The following is a 17,755-nucleotide window of genomic DNA, read 5'->3' on the forward strand; positions in this document are numbered from 1 at the left end:
ACTTTGAGGCAAAGGATCATTGATGCTCAGAGTAACGATCCTTATTTGGTTGAGAAACATGGCCTAGCAAAGGCAGGGCAAGCGGTTGAGTTCTCATTATCCTCTGATGGTGGACTTTTGTTTGAGAAACGCCTCTGTGTGCCGTCAGATAGTGCGATTAAGACAGAATTATTATCTGAGGCTCACAGTTCCCCATTTTCCATGCACCCAGGTAGTACGAAGATGTATCAGGACCTGAAGCGGGTTTATTGGTGGCGTAACATGAAGAGGGAGGTAGCAGAATTTGTTAGTAGATGCTTGGTGTGTCAGCAGGCTAAGGCACCAAGGCAGAAACCAGCGGGTTTATTACAACCCTTGAGCATACCGGAATGGAAGTGGGAAAACGTGTCCATGGATTTCATTACAGGACTGCCGAGAACTCTGAGGGGTTTTACAGTGATTTGGGTTGTGGTGGACAGACTTACCAAATCAGCGCACTTCGTTCCGGGTAAATCCACCTATACTGCTAGTAAGTGGGCACAGCTGTACATGTCTGAGATAGTGAGATTACATGGAGTGCCAGTGTCGATTGTTTCTGATAGAGATGCCCGTTTCACTTCCAAATTCTGGAAGGGTTTGCAGACTGCTATGGGCACGAGGTTAGACTTTAGTACAGCTTTCCATCCACAGACTGACGGTCAGACTGAGCGTCTGAGCCAAGTTTTAGAGGATATGTTGCGGGCGTGTGCATTGGAATTTCCAGGTAGCTGGGACTCCCACTTGCATTTGATGGAATTTGCTTATAATAACAGTTATCAGGCTACTATTGGCATGGCACCATTTGAGGCCTTGTACGGCAAATGTTGTAGATCCCCGGTTTGCTGGGGTGAGGTGGGTGAGCAGAGATTGATGGGTCCTGAGTTAGTTCAGTCTACTAACGAAGCGATACAGAAGATTAGATCACGCATGCATACCGCTCAGAGTAGGCAGAAGAGTTATGCAGATGTGAGGCGGAAGGATCTTGAGTTTGAGGTAGGGGACAAGGTGTTCTTAAAGGTAGCACCTATGAGAGGTGTCTTACGATTTGAAAGGAGGGGAAAGTTGAGTCCCCGTTTTGTTGGGCCGTTTGAGATTCTGGAGCGGATTGGCCCTGTAGCTTATCGCTTGGCGTTGCCACCATCACTCTCGACAGTTCATGATGTGTTTCATGTTTCTATGTTGAAGAAGTACGTGCCAGATCCATCCCATGTAGTGGATTACGAGCCACTGGAGATTGATGAAAACTTGAGCTACGCTGAACAACCCGTTGAGGTGCTGGCTAGAGAGGTGAAAACGTTGAAGAATAAAGAAATTCCTTTGGTTAAAGTCTTATGGCGGAATCACCGGGTGGAAGAGGCTACATGGGAGCGAGAAGATGACATGAGGTCCCGTTATCCCGAACTGTTCGAGGAATAAAACTTTCGAGGATGAAAGTTCCCTAAGGAGGGAAGAATGTAACGTCCCGAATTTTCGAGGTAAACTTTTATCGTTTTGCGTAAATTTTTCGGAAATTTTTAAATTTTTTGAGTAATTTTTGAAATTCCTAAATTAATATTTGTAAATTTATATAATAATAATATAATATTAATTATATTATTATTATTATTATTATTATTTATTTTAATCTTTATATATATATTTTTATATTAATATTAGTTTTATTATTATTATTATTAGTAGTAGTAGTATTATTATTATTATTATTATTTATAATTATTATAAGTTAATATATATATATATATATATATATATAATAATTTTTTTTCAAAAAAGAACCCTAAGGCGCGCGCGGCTACCCCCCCCAATCCATTTTCGTTTTCTCTTCCTTGCGCCGCCGCCCCCCCCCAGTTTTTCTTCTTCCTTTTCCCCGACGGTCTTCTCCTTCTTCTTCATTCTCTTCTCCATCCGACAGCGACACCACCTTTCTTTTCAATCTCTCCTTCTTTTCCGACAGTGCCAGCTTCGCTTCCTTCGTCTCCGTCGTCGGAATCTCACCGCTCCAGCCTTCGTCTGTCGCGGCCATCCATTTCCGAATGCCCTCTCGACCACACGCACCCGGACGCCGCCGTGCATCCTTCATTCCACCGCGTCCGCCGACGCCCTGTCACTCTCCACCGCGTTGAAACGGAGCCGGTTGTCGGACTCCTCCAAGCCGCGAAGCATTCCGTCGTCGAACGCCGAAGATCGATGTTCGCGGTCGCCCCAGTTCCAAGCTGACCCGACCCGAGACCCATTTCCAGCCGAGCCGAGCCGTAAGCTGACTTGAGCCGAGCCACGAGCCGAGTCAAGCCGAAGACCGAGCCAAGCCGCGAGCAACAAGTCGAGCCGAGCCGAGCCGTAAGCTGACTTGAGCCGAGCTGCGAGCCGAGCCGCAAGCCGAGTTGAGCCGAGTCGAGCCGTGAGCCAAGGCCGAGCCGAGCCGAGCCGAGGGTGAGCCAAGCCGAGCCGAGCCACCTAAGCCATATTTTCCTCCCTCCACTTCGGGTCACGATGAGTCTTCGGTAAGGATTATTTTGATGAACTTCCTAATGTTGCTACGTCCGATTCGAATTTGAATATTGGAATGAGATTTGGTCCCACCTTTTCTCCCTTGAAGGTATTAAGGAGTTGACGTTTAATTTCTCGGGTTCCACGGCAGGCTTGTTTGGAGATAGCTGTCCTTTCCTTGGGTAAGTCAACGGATGTTGCTTAGGACCATTTAAAATGACTTCTACTAGTATCATCGATTAAAACCTTCGTGTTTTCGTTTAGGTGGATCCGTTGAGCGTGGACTCGATCGAGGGGCATAACCAAGTTTCAGGTAAGGGTTTTTTCTACTACTGGACCTCGGATCGAGGCTGGAAACGTAGTAATCCACAGGGGATTACACGTTAGTAACTGTACCGAATAAAAGTATGTGTGTTTGACTTTTAAGTATTGTTGCTATACTCTTGTCTGATGTAAAGGTAACGCGACCGCTAGTTGTAGCTTGTGTGCTATCGGGTGTAAGGAGTTGCTTGCGGATAGACCCCGATGCTGGATGTTCGGTATAGGGTGGTTATGTTAATGGGCTACGTTGTAGATTGGAATTTTATGTCGATGGACCCTGAAGTTTACGATTAGGTACGTGGTAGTCATTGGTCTGGACATTGATCATGGAGTTGGTCGGGGAAGGACAGTGAGTCCGGTTTTGATTGATTAGTTGATTGGGTCTAGGGGTTACCATAATGGTGTGCGAATTGGAAACGCGTATAGCAACTGAGGGTGTAGTTCTTTAAACCTATACTATCTGACCGGCAAAGCCTATGGCGAAATCGTAATATGAGTGTTGATGGGGTATGACTGTTGTAGACGGTTTAGTATGGACTGAGGGGTAACGGTTAGCTTCATCTATGGGGTAGTGTGCCTTACTGATATGTGCATCCTTCGGGAGCACTAGACTGATATGTGCATCCTTCGGGAGCACTAGACTGATGTGTGCATCCTTCGGGAGCACTAGACTGATATGTGCGTTCTACGGAACCACTAGACTGTTATGTAGGGTACCTCTGAATAGGAAGTTAACTGTTGTTCCCTAACGGGCCCAGTAGTGGGTCCCTTACTGGGTATGTTTATACTCACTCTTTTCTCTTCTTAAACTTTTCAGGTAAGGGCACAGCGAGGGGCAGACCGACGAGAGGCAGGAAGGACGCGTGAAGGCCATATGGACGCGTCTGGTTTTCTTATTGCTTCCGCTATGTATTTTTGTCAGAATATTTGGTTTGTGATTTTGAACTGATGACTTGAGTTTTTATTTGAGACTTTTGTGACTGATTTAAAATAAGGCCCGAAACTGTTTTTTTTTTTTTTTGTAATGTTTCTAACGTTTTTAATGAATCGTAACCGGTCCGTTTTAAATTTTGTGTTTTGGGGTCGAGTTTTAGCACTGAGTAGTGACCTTAGCTTAGTCCGGAAGGTTGGGTCGTTACACATAATGTCACACAGTTCAAGTTTGAAAACAAATCAAACATGGTTAGAAACACATTTTCACATATTTGGATCCTTAGCCATCAATACATACTTTTAGAACTCCTTCAAATCTAGTTATAAATCAATGAATGTTTAGAAACAAGTTGTTATCTAAACTTACTTAATAAGTTTGGGTTTATCCACAGTTTCGAAATACAAAAGTTCATGGAAAACCGAAAATCACATTTGAAAACCTTTATAACACATAAATCATAAGGCAATCATATTCTAAATTTTCATACTATAACAGCTGGAGAGTCAGCAGGGTGCCGTAATTTATCGTCAATTTCTCTTTCCTTACCATGTCATATTAAATTTTTAGCACATTCAACGCTTCTAAACATCCATTGAAATCGTGGAATAGGTGGAAAGTACCACATTGTTTTAGCAGGAATTTTCATTTTCTTATTTGCATCTTTACCATATTTCCACCTAGACTCACCACATTCAGGACACACAATTGCGTTGCATATTCCTTTTGATACAAGCAACAATCATTAGGGCAGGCATGAATCTTTTCATATTCCATTCCTAGTGCACCTAACATTTTCTTTGCTTCATACATTGATGTAGGAAGGTCATTAGGAGAAGTTAAAGATGTCTTTTAACGCTTTTAGTAGTTCTGTGTGAAACTAATGTTACTCCATCCATGTTTAACTTTTAAATTATACAACTTCACTAATGTAGACTATTTGGTAAATTTTTTGCATCCTTCGTATAACGGCTTTTCAGCATCATTAGCAATTTCTCAAAACCACTTGGATCCTTTGAATATTGCTCATGAGCAATTTCAACCATTTCTTTTATATTTCCAATGTCATTCTCTTCATACATACACTTAAAAGATTCTCCGTGGAAGGATGAATTAGGAAGTTCTTCACCATGCCAAAACCAAATCTTATAACTTTCATCAATGCCATTTAAATATAAATGATCTCTAATATCATCAGCTTTATGTTTTTGACAATTTTCACACTTTAAACAAGGGCAACGTATAGAAGTATTAGTTGTATTGGAAAATCCAAATATGATAAGTTCTCTACACTCAACTCAAACTCTTTAGATAATCTACTCTTTAACATCCATAATTTATCCATGGTTATAATATGCTAATCTTGGATCTACAAAAAAAAATTACAATATTCAAAATTAGCTAGGTAACTCGTGCAACTTACTATCCTATCAACAAACAAATCTCAATCTAGCTTAAGTGTTCTAGTAGTAACATCATTTACATCGAAATCAAAGCTCAAATTAACAAGCAATTTACTATTCATCAAGCCTTAGAGTAGTCTCAAATCAAGAATCCAAACATAAAACATAAACGAACTTAAGTTCAAACTTTACGATCTCAAACCAAAAGACAAAATTAACTTATAAAAAATTCTTATTAAAAGAAAGAAAGAAAAAAAATATTTTTTTCAAATTCACACAAGTTTTAACTCCTCGTTTTAGAAAAATAACTTGAAAAGGAAAAGAAAATCAATATATATCTTTTTTTATTACGGGTGGAGACGAATAGATTTACTTTCAATTCTCTTAGTTGAAAATATATTTTCATAACTAGTTGAACTAAACTAAAATATGATTATGATTCTAATGTCTAAACTATCAAATATAGGAATAAAGTTCTAACTCTTTTTTTTTTTTTTTTTTTTTTTTGTGATATTACAAAGTTCTACCCTAGTAATAACAAAATATATGAATTTTAGTTTGTGTGTTCTTAAGTTAATTTCAAGTTCTTTCTCTTAGAAACTTAGTGAAATAATAATGAAATATATTGAATAGGATTTGTAGTGATCACTCTACACAAGGAAAGAATATATAATGTATTAATATCAAACAAAGCCATACAACACCCATTTGTCACTTGCTTGAAGGAGAGGGAATACACAAAAACAATTAGAATTTATTGAGTTAACATTTTTCAGATTTAAAAGAATCTCGTATTCAAACCCACAAATAATTATTTTCCCTTTTTTGAATAATGTTCTTTTCTCCTTGTCTTCGACCTAAAAATTTTACATTCTTTGGCCTAATTCCTTTAATATTTATAATATTAAGCTACAAAAATTAATCAACATTTCATTCAAACATCACATTCAAATGTAGATCAATACCATCTCTACCATAGAAGCCAAACAAACATTAAATTACCCAAGACCTAAGTCAAGATATTAGGTATTTAATACAAAGTCTAAACCAGTCCATCGATGTAAAAAACTCGAAGTTCATGGGTGAAGAGACTTACCGACGAATAGTGGCGGCAAGTTAGCGTGTGCGGCGGTGGCATACAGCAAGGTGGCAGCGGTTGGCGTGTGCGGCCGGATTACAGCAGATCGGGTGAGGCATAGAAGGCGACGTCCAGCGGTGTGGCGTACAGCAACGAGCAACGGCGTCACGAGCAACGATGTCACGAGCGGCGGCGTCGTACAGTGAGAGCATGGTGAGATTGGAGATGGAGGCTTGAGATATGTGAGATGGAGGCTTGAGATGGATTAGGAGGGAAAGTTTTAATAAATTAATTTCTTTTAATAAATTAATTTCTTTTAATAAATTTTTTTATTAAAATAATTTTTAATAAGCTTATTTTATTAAATTTATTTAATGAAAGGATGGAATAAATAGTAATTTTATATTTTTATTTTTTTATTTTTTATTTTTTCTTAAGTTAACATTTCCAAAACATTTTTAAATAAAAATGTAAACTATATTCGACGTTTTTTTCACATCAAGTAAATATTACCTATCTTGACACGACCACAACGTCAAGCAAACTCTGCACTATACTTGACGTTAATAAACCGTCAAGTACAATCTCTACTATATTTGACGCAAAATAAAACGTCAAGTAAAACTAACGTAAAATAATTCGACATTTTTATTTTTCTTCACACTATACTTGGCCCGTTTTTCGCGTCCACTATACTTGACACGGATACAACGTCAAGTAAACTCTCCTTTATACTTGGAGCGGAAAAAACGTCAAGTAAAAGCCAACATAAAAAAATTCAAAATTTTCCTTAAAAACTCCACTTTTTTAGACTATACTTGACATTTTTTCTTTAAAATAGTCAATACTTTATATTTTTTTTACTAAAAACGTCGAGTATATAAAAGTACATGTGTCAAGTAAAGTAGATTTTGTAGATCCTATTAAGGTTATTTTGAAATGAAAACAAGGGTTGAGATTTAACCAATAAAAAATAATAATATATGGTTATTTTGAAATTATAAAAACAACGAATAAAGTTGTTAAAATCTTCAACCAAATTGTTAAATCCCGAAATATTAGAAATAGGTTGCGATAGAGGTTGGATGTGTTATTAAGACATCTATCTAATTACAGATTCGTAAGTGCATAATATTGATTAATTACACTAAAGAGACTTCTGACGAGAGTACAGATATTGAAATAGTTACCGTCCGTGAATATGGGTATTTTGGTATTTTATAAAAATCATGCACATGCCACACGTGCATTTTGTAAAAAAAAATACCAATTTTGGCATTTTCCAAAACGACCCCTAGAATCAATGTTAAATCACTAATTTTCCCATTAAATGGGCAAAGAAGGGCAAACAATGTGTAAATTTAACATTGGAAAATTTGTATGGGTTACCCAAAAATTAGATCCACAATAACAATTGGCCTCGTTTTTCTTCTTCGGAAAATTTTCTCCTTTCCATTTGACGACCATGCACGACCTCCTTTCCATGGTTCGGAAGACTCTCGCCCATTCCATTCCTTAGTGAGATATGACCAAAATCAACAATCCTCCTATGTTCCATACCTAAATATCTAGTCGAAGTCGAAGATGCTCAAGAGATTGAGAGAGGGAAAGATATTGTGTTCGATGGTATTTGCTAGGGGTGTTCAAATAATCTGACAACTCAGACTACCAACCCAAATTGTAATGGTCAAGTTGAGTTGAATTTTTTATGTTTTTTTTTTTTCAGGTTGGGTTGGATTCGGGTTACATTTTTTAAAATCTAGATTGACCCAACTCAACTCAAATTTCTAATATTATTAAATATGTATTACAACTAATAAATATTATAATTCATACTTATGATTATGAAATTTTTTTGAAGTTTGTAATAGATAAGTAGAACATTAGAGTTTTATTTTAGTTTTATGAAATTTTAATTATTAAAATGTGTTGTAAACAAATTTAAGTATTATAAGTTAATAAAAAATATATTTTAAAAAAAAGAAAATAAATAACTCGACAACCGAACCTAACCCAAAACAAATTTTAAAGATATTATTTGGGTTGTCAATTCGATTTTTTTGTTCTTCTTAGAATCTCCTCAACCCAACTTAACTCATTTACACCTACTATATTTACAAATGGATGGATCACCCAGACTCGATAGGCTTTTTCCATGTGGACGAGTTTATATCGGTAATTTCATTCAAACTTGCCGTCATTTGGCGTTTCCTTTTTTGGAAAATTCACCTCAATTGACATTTTGGGAGGAAAAACAAAAGTATTCGCACGAATTTCTACATCTCCACTATACAAAGGGTAAAAAAATTCGAAAGGAAAAAACCAAGTTCTCATTCAAATATAAAACTTGGATGAAAAATGAAAAAAAAAAATGGTTTCGCAAAGCCGTTGAGAAATTTCCACAGTTGAGGTAGAAAATGATCGTTTGTAGCCTCCGTTCCCGCCTTCTTCCTCTTCTTCACTCTGTTCTACACTCATCTTCTTCAAGGTCACTCTCTTCTCCCCAAAACTTTTTAATCAAATTAACTTACTTTTCATGTTTGTCGCTTCTACTTGCATATTGAACTTTTGTTTCCATGCCGAACACAACACTTTCTAACAGAAAAAAGAAATAAGAAACCTGACCAGTTGCCTTTCTTGCGTTCTTCAGATTGCTAAACGTTTCGGAAGATGCTGCAAGAAGTTTAAAAACGTGGGTCGGTTGTGGGTTTCGTTCAAATTTCCAAGGCAAGTGTTTTGGTGGCTTAAATTTTGCACCTTTCATTTTATACTTTCCTGAACTTGTTGGCTTTGTTATGGGGTTGATTGGTGAATGGGGATGTTGTTGATTATGAAGTTTGGAAGTTATGTTTATCATTTGTGGTGGTATCGTTCGGTTATAGAATATTTTGTTGTGGACACCATGTGTTTGTTAAAAGTCTTGAAAGAAACCGTTGTTGGGTATTTGTAGAATTCTCATTTCTGACTTTAGTAGTTTAGGCTTGGTCATCACTGAAGTCTTGGCGGGCTATCCATGTGGTTATGGAGCTGTGCTATTGCTCTTTATTTGTGTGGGTTTTTATATCTTTTGCTTGTCAATGAATGCTGGTTTTGTGTAAAATAAGATGACTTACTAAATTTATTGTTTGTTGATTATAACAATTTGTCCATTTTCTATATATTGGTTGGCCATTCTTTTGCCTTCTGAGATGAGAAAAGTATATGTAGGATGAAAATCAAGCTTTTTTGTGCAACTTGTACTAAAAAGTAAAAGCTAGCAATAACTCACTTAACTGGCAACACCATAACATATTGGAATGGGAAATATTGTGTTTGATCATATTTACCACACTGGAACCATGTAATATGGGAAATCAGAGATTGGCCCCATTTTGTCGGGATGCCATTTAGAAAATTGACTTTTGTTTGAAGCTACACACAACACAAGCAGGGTCAACTCATTTGGAACACATTTGGATTACAGGCATGCTATTATCACCATGTTTGGACTTGGACGTACGAAAACAACCAAAATGAAAGAAACGTAACGAAATATTAAATATTTATCAGATATTAAATATTTACCAGAGTGATTATACTTGTTTCTTAAGCATTAAATTGTTTGAACACGGTTGGTTATCTGCTGATAGCATATCTTCTTGAAAAGGTCAGCTTATAGTTCATAACCATACGTTATTTCGTAGTACAGAAAAAGCATTAAATTGTTTGAATGTATTTGATTTTACATTCTTCAAATCTTTGTAATTTTCAGTTAAGGACTTGTTCTTCTGCTTATGGTTATTCTTATGACCACCTGCTATATTCATATATTTTGTAGCATCAAGATCATATTCTCGTGGGGAGCGCAAACATTATGACCTCTTTGGAAATGTCCGGCCTGGTGATAAGGAATTTAGGAAAGCCTGGGAAAAGCAGATGAATGAAGAAGAATCTACTTTATGGACAGAAAGTGATGATGAGGCAGACGATGAGGAACGGAAAAAAAATCATCTCGAAGATGAGATAAGAAAGACAAGGCAGCAGGCAAAAGAACACTCTGACTTGATTGATGCTGATGACAGTGATGAATTATGGAGCGTTTGGTCTGGGAGCGATGAAGAGAAGACCTTGTGGACTGGTAGCGAAGGTGACGATGACGATGATATTCCTACAGAAGCCTACCCCAATGAACGTAGTGACAAATACATCGATAGACTATTCGAATTTGAGGAAACATCTAAATACCGAACAATTTCAGAACTCTTGAAATCCGAACAGGAACCAGAAGAGTTATCCCCTGGAAAACAAGCCAGGAAACTTGCTGTCGAGAATGCATTGAAGAAGTTAAAGAAAGGGCCGGATGGTCGTTATACCAATGTGTGGGAGGTTATGAGTGATGTAGATATATTAATTGGAGCTTTCGAAAACGTAGTCTCGGGACCTGAATATGCAGAGCTCAGACAGGGAGGACAGAAGAAATTGAATATGCAGTTTTTCAAGGATATACAAGCACGTATGAGAGATCCAAATTTTAAGTTCTCGCCTGAACTGAAGTTGAAACCAAAAAGCAAACTGATTTCCCAAAAGAGGTGGCAGAAAGCGCAATCTAGACGAAGGAAAGCACAGAAACGATAAGTATAAATTTTTCTTTTTGCCTCTATTTATGAATTTTATTATTTTATCTACTTATTTGACTCTTACCTTAGTGTTTATATGTATCTGTTGGCTACAATTTAGTTTATAAGGATTCGTCCGAGCACATCCCACAAGTATCATACAAGTGTATTGGTTCATCTCCTACGCTCCTGTAGTCTCTCTTTTTCCATTTCTTTCATTTGATATTTAGGAGGATAGTGCCTGATCTCCAGAATGGGACTATGATTTGAACAGTAATTTATTTATCAACAGAGGTACAAAGTCGAGGGAAGAATTCTAGAGCTTTCCCTCTCTCCCTCAATTCAGCCACTCAATGACTAGCCAAAAAGATACCTCTCACAGCGCATCATTTTCCAAGTACAACGCAGGACCCCTACACGTAAATTCACTATCGAACCCACTCATAACTAACTCGTAACATTCTTTTTCCCCCACTCTTTTCTTATGCGCTTCCTCCTGTACACATTTGTGATTAGGGGTCTATCAAACTATTTTAATGCAAATAGGTTTTGCTTTTCGCCTGTTTCCTTTTGGGTTTTATTTTGCTATATGTACTTAAAAAACAAAGGATTCGATACATACATGTCTTAGTTTCCTATGCTCACATATATTTCTTCTATAAATTTGGGTATCCAAGTATAGGGCCTACTCATATTAAGCTCGTAATTCATTTGCTGCTCTCAGAGATGCTTTGCCCAAACCCCAACTCTTATGGGCAACCGATCCTAAATTGTTAAATCTCCCTTCGTTTTTAGTATATAGATTTTGAAAATTAAGATTATTTTCATTTATTTTCTTACCATGATTTGCATCTTTCTTAATTATCAGAGTTGAATTCTTAGCCAAATTCCAAGAACAAAATGAGTATCGTAAAACTATTTTGTTTTTAGTTTTCAAAAATTGACCAGCGTTTTATAATTATTGACTTAATTTGCAAAAACTAAAAATAAAAACCAAATGGTTACAAATGGGCCTAAATTTTCCACCCACTACTTGAACCTAAAACCTTGAGAGTATCTCTAAAAATTCCATACACCTTTTACCAAAACTATTTCTTGGCATCCCACGATCATGAAAGTTCAATACGAAACATCTCACTAATGAAAGCAGCTAAGTTAGATAAAGGTATGAAGTAGTTGAAGTGAAAGCAAAGTATCTGTCTAAACAGTTGGTGAAATACTGTCAACATGCATATTAAAGTAGACCTAAACAAGCACCTTTGATTAATCACACTTCTTCAGATGTAGTTTGGCTCACTATTCTGTTGACGGTTGTTAGCTTCTCATAATTGCCTTAAATGTTCGATCATTCTCATGTAACAGTCAAGCATAAGGGAAATCTGGAAAGATGCCAAATTGATGGACTCGAACACATGCATTATCTGGAACCCCGTCAAACTGAAAATCTTGAATGCCTACATTATGAGCCATGGATATCATCTGGTTTCCCAGCTTTTCATTATCATAGTAAGCTCTTGCCTTCTGTGCTGCAGTTGTAGTGACTGGATGATACCGGAAACTGTTCGACATGCCACCTTCTTGATCGAGGTAACGTTCAAATAGCGACCGGTTGTTGAATTCTCTATTATATATTGGAATCATGTGCTGATTTTGGAAGGTATAGTATGGGTCTGTTGTATCTTTCATTTGGTTATCTAAGTATTTTCTTGGGTTTGATTCTTCACCTTCACCATGTGTGGAAGTTGAAGGCCAAAGTTCAGCATGCTTACCTAATTTTTGAAGCTTCTTTATCAAAATGGTCGAATCCACATTGCCTGTGACTGTGACCTTTTGTTGTTCACAGTTTATGTCTATCTTATAAACTCCTAAATTCCATAAGATCAAATGAGAATAAGGGCTATATATTTGAATTCCAATAATAAAAGTTTGCCAATGGAAGATGTTCTATTTGAAATCAATATTCTAAAAACATTTCTTTCAAAACACAACAAAAATGTTTTCTTTTTCCTTTTCCTTTTTTTCTTTTTTAATTTGGAAACATTTTACAGAAACTTGAGTTTTTTTTTTTTTAACGGAAAATAAATTAAGTTTATGTCAATCTACTGAACCAAAAGAATACAGTTTATTTATTTTTTAAAATAAATATGTGGAAGAAAATAAGTGAAACAGAGGAACAAAAAGATACATATTTTTGAAGTTAAAAACAAGAGATATGATTTATAAAACTCTTTGGCGTAGGAGGTTTCACACATGAGACACAGACCTGTTATGTGTACATATTTCTTAGTATACAATTAAAAAAAGAAAAGAATTGTATACATTAGTTTTTAAATGTAACAAAATAATAATAATAATAATAATAATAAATGTTAAATACCTTCAATCCTGTTGAGAAGTTTTCTTACTCTGTGTAGGCAACCTTGACAATCAATGTGTACTTTAAGAACATGTGTCTGTTAAAACAATGTGTGAACAAGCAAATTAAAGAAACCAATATTTACAAATGGAAAAAAAAAATGTTTTTTTTCTCACAATATAAGTAAATAAATAACAAGAAAAAGGTATCCTTTAATAACCATTTTGTTTTGCCTTCATCTTCATCTTATTTAAAAAACATATTTGAATTTTATGCCAATTTTTATAGTTATCTATTTTAAAAATAAAAATTTGGAAAACAAAACGGCTATTGAAGGGAGTATGATTAAATGTTGTTGGTAACGAACAACTAACCTCAACCTTCAAGAAATGTGAACAATTTTTCGACATTTTCTTTCTTCCAGTATCGACTAATTTCTGTGCTGCAAAGAAAATGAAGAAGAAGAAGAAGAAGAAGAAGAAGAAGAAGAATTATGTTAAAGAAGAAGAAGAAGAATTATGTTAAAAGAGAGGAATATTGGTCAACCTCATTAAAAGTGTGTGTGATTTCAGCTTCTTCACAGCCACATCAATATATGCTTTTTCTCAAAAACTCATGATTACCTTTTCTCTCATTTATTTTTTTTAGTTTTGATTTCATTATATTGAAACTTTAAATTGAACAAGTGCTGAAATTAGGCCTTCTAATTCAAGGTCATTTTGAAAGGTTATTCTGAAAGTAAATCAAAAAGGTCATTTCTTGAAAGTGAAGTTTAATTCCCTTTTCAAATAAAATAGAAAATAGCATAGCAAATATATCATATTCATCCATTGCTAACCATTTGTTTTTGTGTTCATTTCCATCATATTTAAGAAAACATATTTTAATTTTAAGATTTAAAAAAAGAATCCTCCCTAAAATTTTGGTTCAAATTACTTGGTTTGCTTTTCAGAATAATTAGTAATGGCAAAGGTATGATAGGAGGAGAAAATACCATCTATTCTATTCTATTCTATTCTAAAGGTTCAAATTCTCGAGATTTCAACACACTTGAAATTTCTATTTTTTAAAATATCTCGAAATTTCCAAATTTTTATTGATATTTCCATTGAAGATTAGAGGGCTGTTTCTTCTTACTTTTACCTTACATCTTCATTTTCAAGAATCACATATTTTCATTCAAATATTCTCCATTGAATTTTGTTATTGTTTCACCTCAAACTTGAATTGAGGTGAGTTCTCTAATATATCTCTCTTTTTCTTTCCTTATTTCTTTTTCTGTTATGTTTAATGTTATACTTTTTCTATTCTTACTATTTATGTTAGTTTAATACAAGCATTTTTTATTTTTTTTTTATCCATCTCATTTTATAACATAGTTTAGAATTATTTTATATACAAATACTTCGTGTCCTTTAATTTTGTAATTAGTTATTTTATTATCATTTTAAAAAGTTTCATTAATTAATTATAACAATTTTCTTCCATGTTAATAAAGTTTTTCAATCAATGATATTTCTATAAAATCGATATCAATTTTTTTTATTGACGTTGATTTTTTAACCTTAATAAGTACTAATGTCAAGGGCAAGTTATCATTCATATTTTAGATATATTTTATCACTAGTTGTTTGATATATTCACCATCATGTCGAAAAGACCTCCACCAATCTAAACTAGTTGAGGCTATTCTCATGAGTATGCAAGTTATGTTGTCAATTAAAGTATTCTAAAATGTTATTTCAATCCAAGTTTAGAAACCAAAAGTATATCTTAAACTGTTTGGCGAATAAAAAATAGACAATAATACAATAATTTATAAAATTAATTTATAAAAACGATACAAAAGACAACGTAGAGTGTATGTAACGCCCCAAATTTAAGGTAATTTATTTGTAATTATCAAGTGTAATATTGAAAATTTAGGGTGTTATTTAACTGTTGAAATATTTGATTGGTAGAAATTGAAACTTATTAGATATTTTGAAAAATATCTAACTGGTTGTATTTGAGGAAATTTGATTAACTATATATTTGATTATATAATTATTTGAAAGTTAAAATAATTGTATTATGAAAATTATATAATTATTTAAGATTGGTAGTTTATATTTTTTTGGAGAAAAAAATGATTTAATTGGAGAGAGAGGGGGATTTGAGTTAAAAAAGAAGATTTGGTGGATTTTAATGAAGATAGAGTAGGAGATTTTTTTTTTGGAAAAGGATTAGGAGAAAAGAAGAGATAATAATAATAACAATTTATTATTATTAATGCATTAAATAGGCTCATTGGGAAAAGCACTATTCATCATCTTCCTCAAGAAACCCTAATCCCACCACCAAGAACCTTAGCTGCCACCACAACCTTCTCACCGTTCAACAGCCACTGCAAACGTCGTCTTCTTCATCTGCCCGTCAACGTCTCTGCCTTCGTCCGTTCACCCGAGTCGTTCGTAGTTGAGTCGTCTGTCAGCGTCTCTACCATGCTTCGTCGTTCGTCCGCGTGAACCAAGCTGACAGCCACCTCTCAGTCGCGTTCTCCTCCGCGTCTCCTTCGCCGTCCGTCGCGTCGCTCCGCCCAGCAGTCGTTGACAAGCTTCACCGATCGCGGGTCGTCGTAATTGCAATCGCCCTAGCCAACCGACTGCGTCAAGCATGTCACTAAGCCTCACCTTCCGTAGTCGTCACCGATCAAACGAGCCACGTCTGAGTGAGCCGCACGCCAAGCCAACTCGAACCACGTGTAACTTCAAACGAGTCGCCCCGACCCGAGTCGCTGACTCGTAAGCCGCTTCTAGCCTCAGCGAGTCGCGCCTGCACAAGTCGTCGGTCGTCCTTCACTTGCGAGTCGACCAGCCGGTTTCCTTCCCTTAGCCGAGCTACTAGCCAATTTTTCCCCTCTAGTCATGTTTATGATGATGTGATGATATGTTCATTCTATGGATAGGGTGTATTGTTATCTTTATCTATTAGAGTCATACCCACATGAGTGTCCCTCGGGATCACCACCTTTTTATGACTATGTAGTCCGACAGGATCACCAGTCAAGTATGACATAGACATGATTATGAGTGATTTGACGGGGTCACTCACAGCCCAATTTTCTTAGTATTTCTCCTGGGTATATTAAAGACCAGTTTGTCCTAGGTGTTCCTTTGGGTTCACCGAAGACCAGAAATGTTCCTACGGGATCACAGATCGCATGTGTTCGGGAACGTGCCAGTTTAGGGGTACCACTTTACAGGACTCTAATAAGAAGTTAACAGGCACCTAACGGGACTAGTAGTAGGTCTCTTACTGAGTATGTTTTTAGACTCACTATTTCTTGTTTAACTTTACAGGTAGAGGTAGAAGAGAAAGGGCAAAGGGAAGCTGGCGATTGACAAGAAGTGATTGTGGCGAGCCATAGGGATCATTTTTGCTTCCGCCTTATGTCATTTGATCAAATGCACTTTTTATACTTTTTTTTATATTTATTTTTTTCCTTTAAAACTAGATAGGGCCCGAGTTAGGATTTTATTTATTTTTAATTTATTTCTATATACATTTGTTTAAAATTTTAATGAGTAATTTAAGGTTTTTGTTTTATTTCCTATTTTCATTAAAGAAATCTTATATTTTTCTTTTAAGTAGTAATGACCTCGGCTTAGGATAAAGAGTTGGACCGTTACAGTATTGGTTTTAAACCGACATTAAAATCCAACCGACGTTAAAGGACTCTAATAACACGATCAGATATGTAGGTTTAGAACCAACATCGTACCTTTTTAATATCCGTTTTAAACCGACGTTGTTGGTCTCTTTAATTTCGGTCAATGTTGATTTTAATTTGATATTAAAAGGCTTTAATAACACTATGATAGATGTCAGTTGCCAACAAACATTATATCTCTTTTAACATCGTTAAAGCCCAAGTTTTGATGTAATGATTCATACTTCAATTATGCATCATCGTGCTCTTCAATTTCACAACTATTTTAATATTATAAAGTTTTAAATTGATGTGCATACCACATAATGTTAAACATACTATTTTATATTCAGAATAATGAATATCAAGAGTTTAAATAATATTTATTTCTCATGCTAGAAGGATTTGATTTAATATTTTCTTTTTTAGTTTTTAGAATACACGTTATGACAACACATTTTTTTGTACTTGTGTATTTGAATAAGATTTTATTCCTTTTAATTACTTTTATAATAAACACTATATGTATATGTAAATCGTTATGAATAGCCATATATATATATAGCAAAGTAATTTAAAGAGACTATAGAAAATTATATAGATTTGGTTATATTTTGCTATTTTTTAAAATGTTCTTTAATTAAACGTGTTCCGATCTCTAACCTTTTAATCCAAAGATAGAATAAATATGAGAAAACAATTATCGAAAGAAGAGTTAGCTGACCCATCACACAACAAGTTACACACAATATTTCAACGATTTCAAGAAACATCAAAATTGAAGGCATATAATAAAATAATAAAATAGACCAATAAGTTCTTTAACCTAGTTTGGTGGAGTACCATTTACGTCTAATGAGTAGTGTGTTTGTAGT

General features: G+C 35.3%; 1 protein-coding gene across 4 annotated transcripts; it reads left to right on the forward strand.

Annotated features, from left to right (window-relative positions):
- The first annotated feature begins 8,400 nt into the window (after nucleotides 1–8,400).
- Nucleotides 8,401–12,673, forward strand: LOC103496851 (uncharacterized). Of its 4 annotated transcripts, none has more exons than XR_007821366.1 (6): nucleotides 8,411–8,726; nucleotides 8,889–8,965; nucleotides 10,056–10,852; nucleotides 10,955–11,024; nucleotides 11,126–11,287; nucleotides 12,196–12,673. XR_007821366.1 is itself a non-coding variant. In XM_008458864.3 (4 exons), exons 1-3 carry the CDS (start codon nucleotides 8,656–8,658, stop codon nucleotides 10,850–10,852), a joined length of 945 nt encoding a protein of 314 aa, XP_008457086.2. In that variant the 5' UTR covers nucleotides 8,401–8,655; the 3' UTR covers nucleotides 12,196–12,673. The 4 variants fall into 4 exon arrangements, 1 of the variants encoding a protein (XP_008457086.2); XR_007821364.1 differs by having other exon boundaries at nucleotides 11,126–11,252; XR_007821365.1 differs by lacking the exon at nucleotides 10,955–11,024 and having other exon boundaries at nucleotides 11,126–11,252.
- The last annotated feature ends 5,082 nt before the right edge of the window (nucleotides 12,674–17,755 follow it).

Source organism: Cucumis melo, chromosome 6, assembly GCF_025177605.1.
Source record: "Cucumis melo cultivar AY chromosome 6, USDA_Cmelo_AY_1.0, whole genome shotgun sequence".
NCBI lineage: Eukaryota > Viridiplantae > Streptophyta > Magnoliopsida > Cucurbitales > Cucurbitaceae > Cucumis > Cucumis melo.

Coding starts and splice junctions, on each gene's coding strand:
- LOC103496851 (XM_008458864.3), top strand. CDS start 8,656: ATGATCGTTTGTAGCCTCCGTTCCCGCCTTCTTCCTCTTCTTCACTCT. Junction 8,727..8,888: donor CTACACTCATCTTCTTCAAG/GTCACTCTCTTC, acceptor TGCGTTCTTCAG/ATTGCTAAACGTTTCGGAAG. Junction 8,966..10,055: donor GTTTCGTTCAAATTTCCAAG/GCAAGTGTTTTG, acceptor TATATTTTGTAG/CATCAAGATCATATTCTCGT.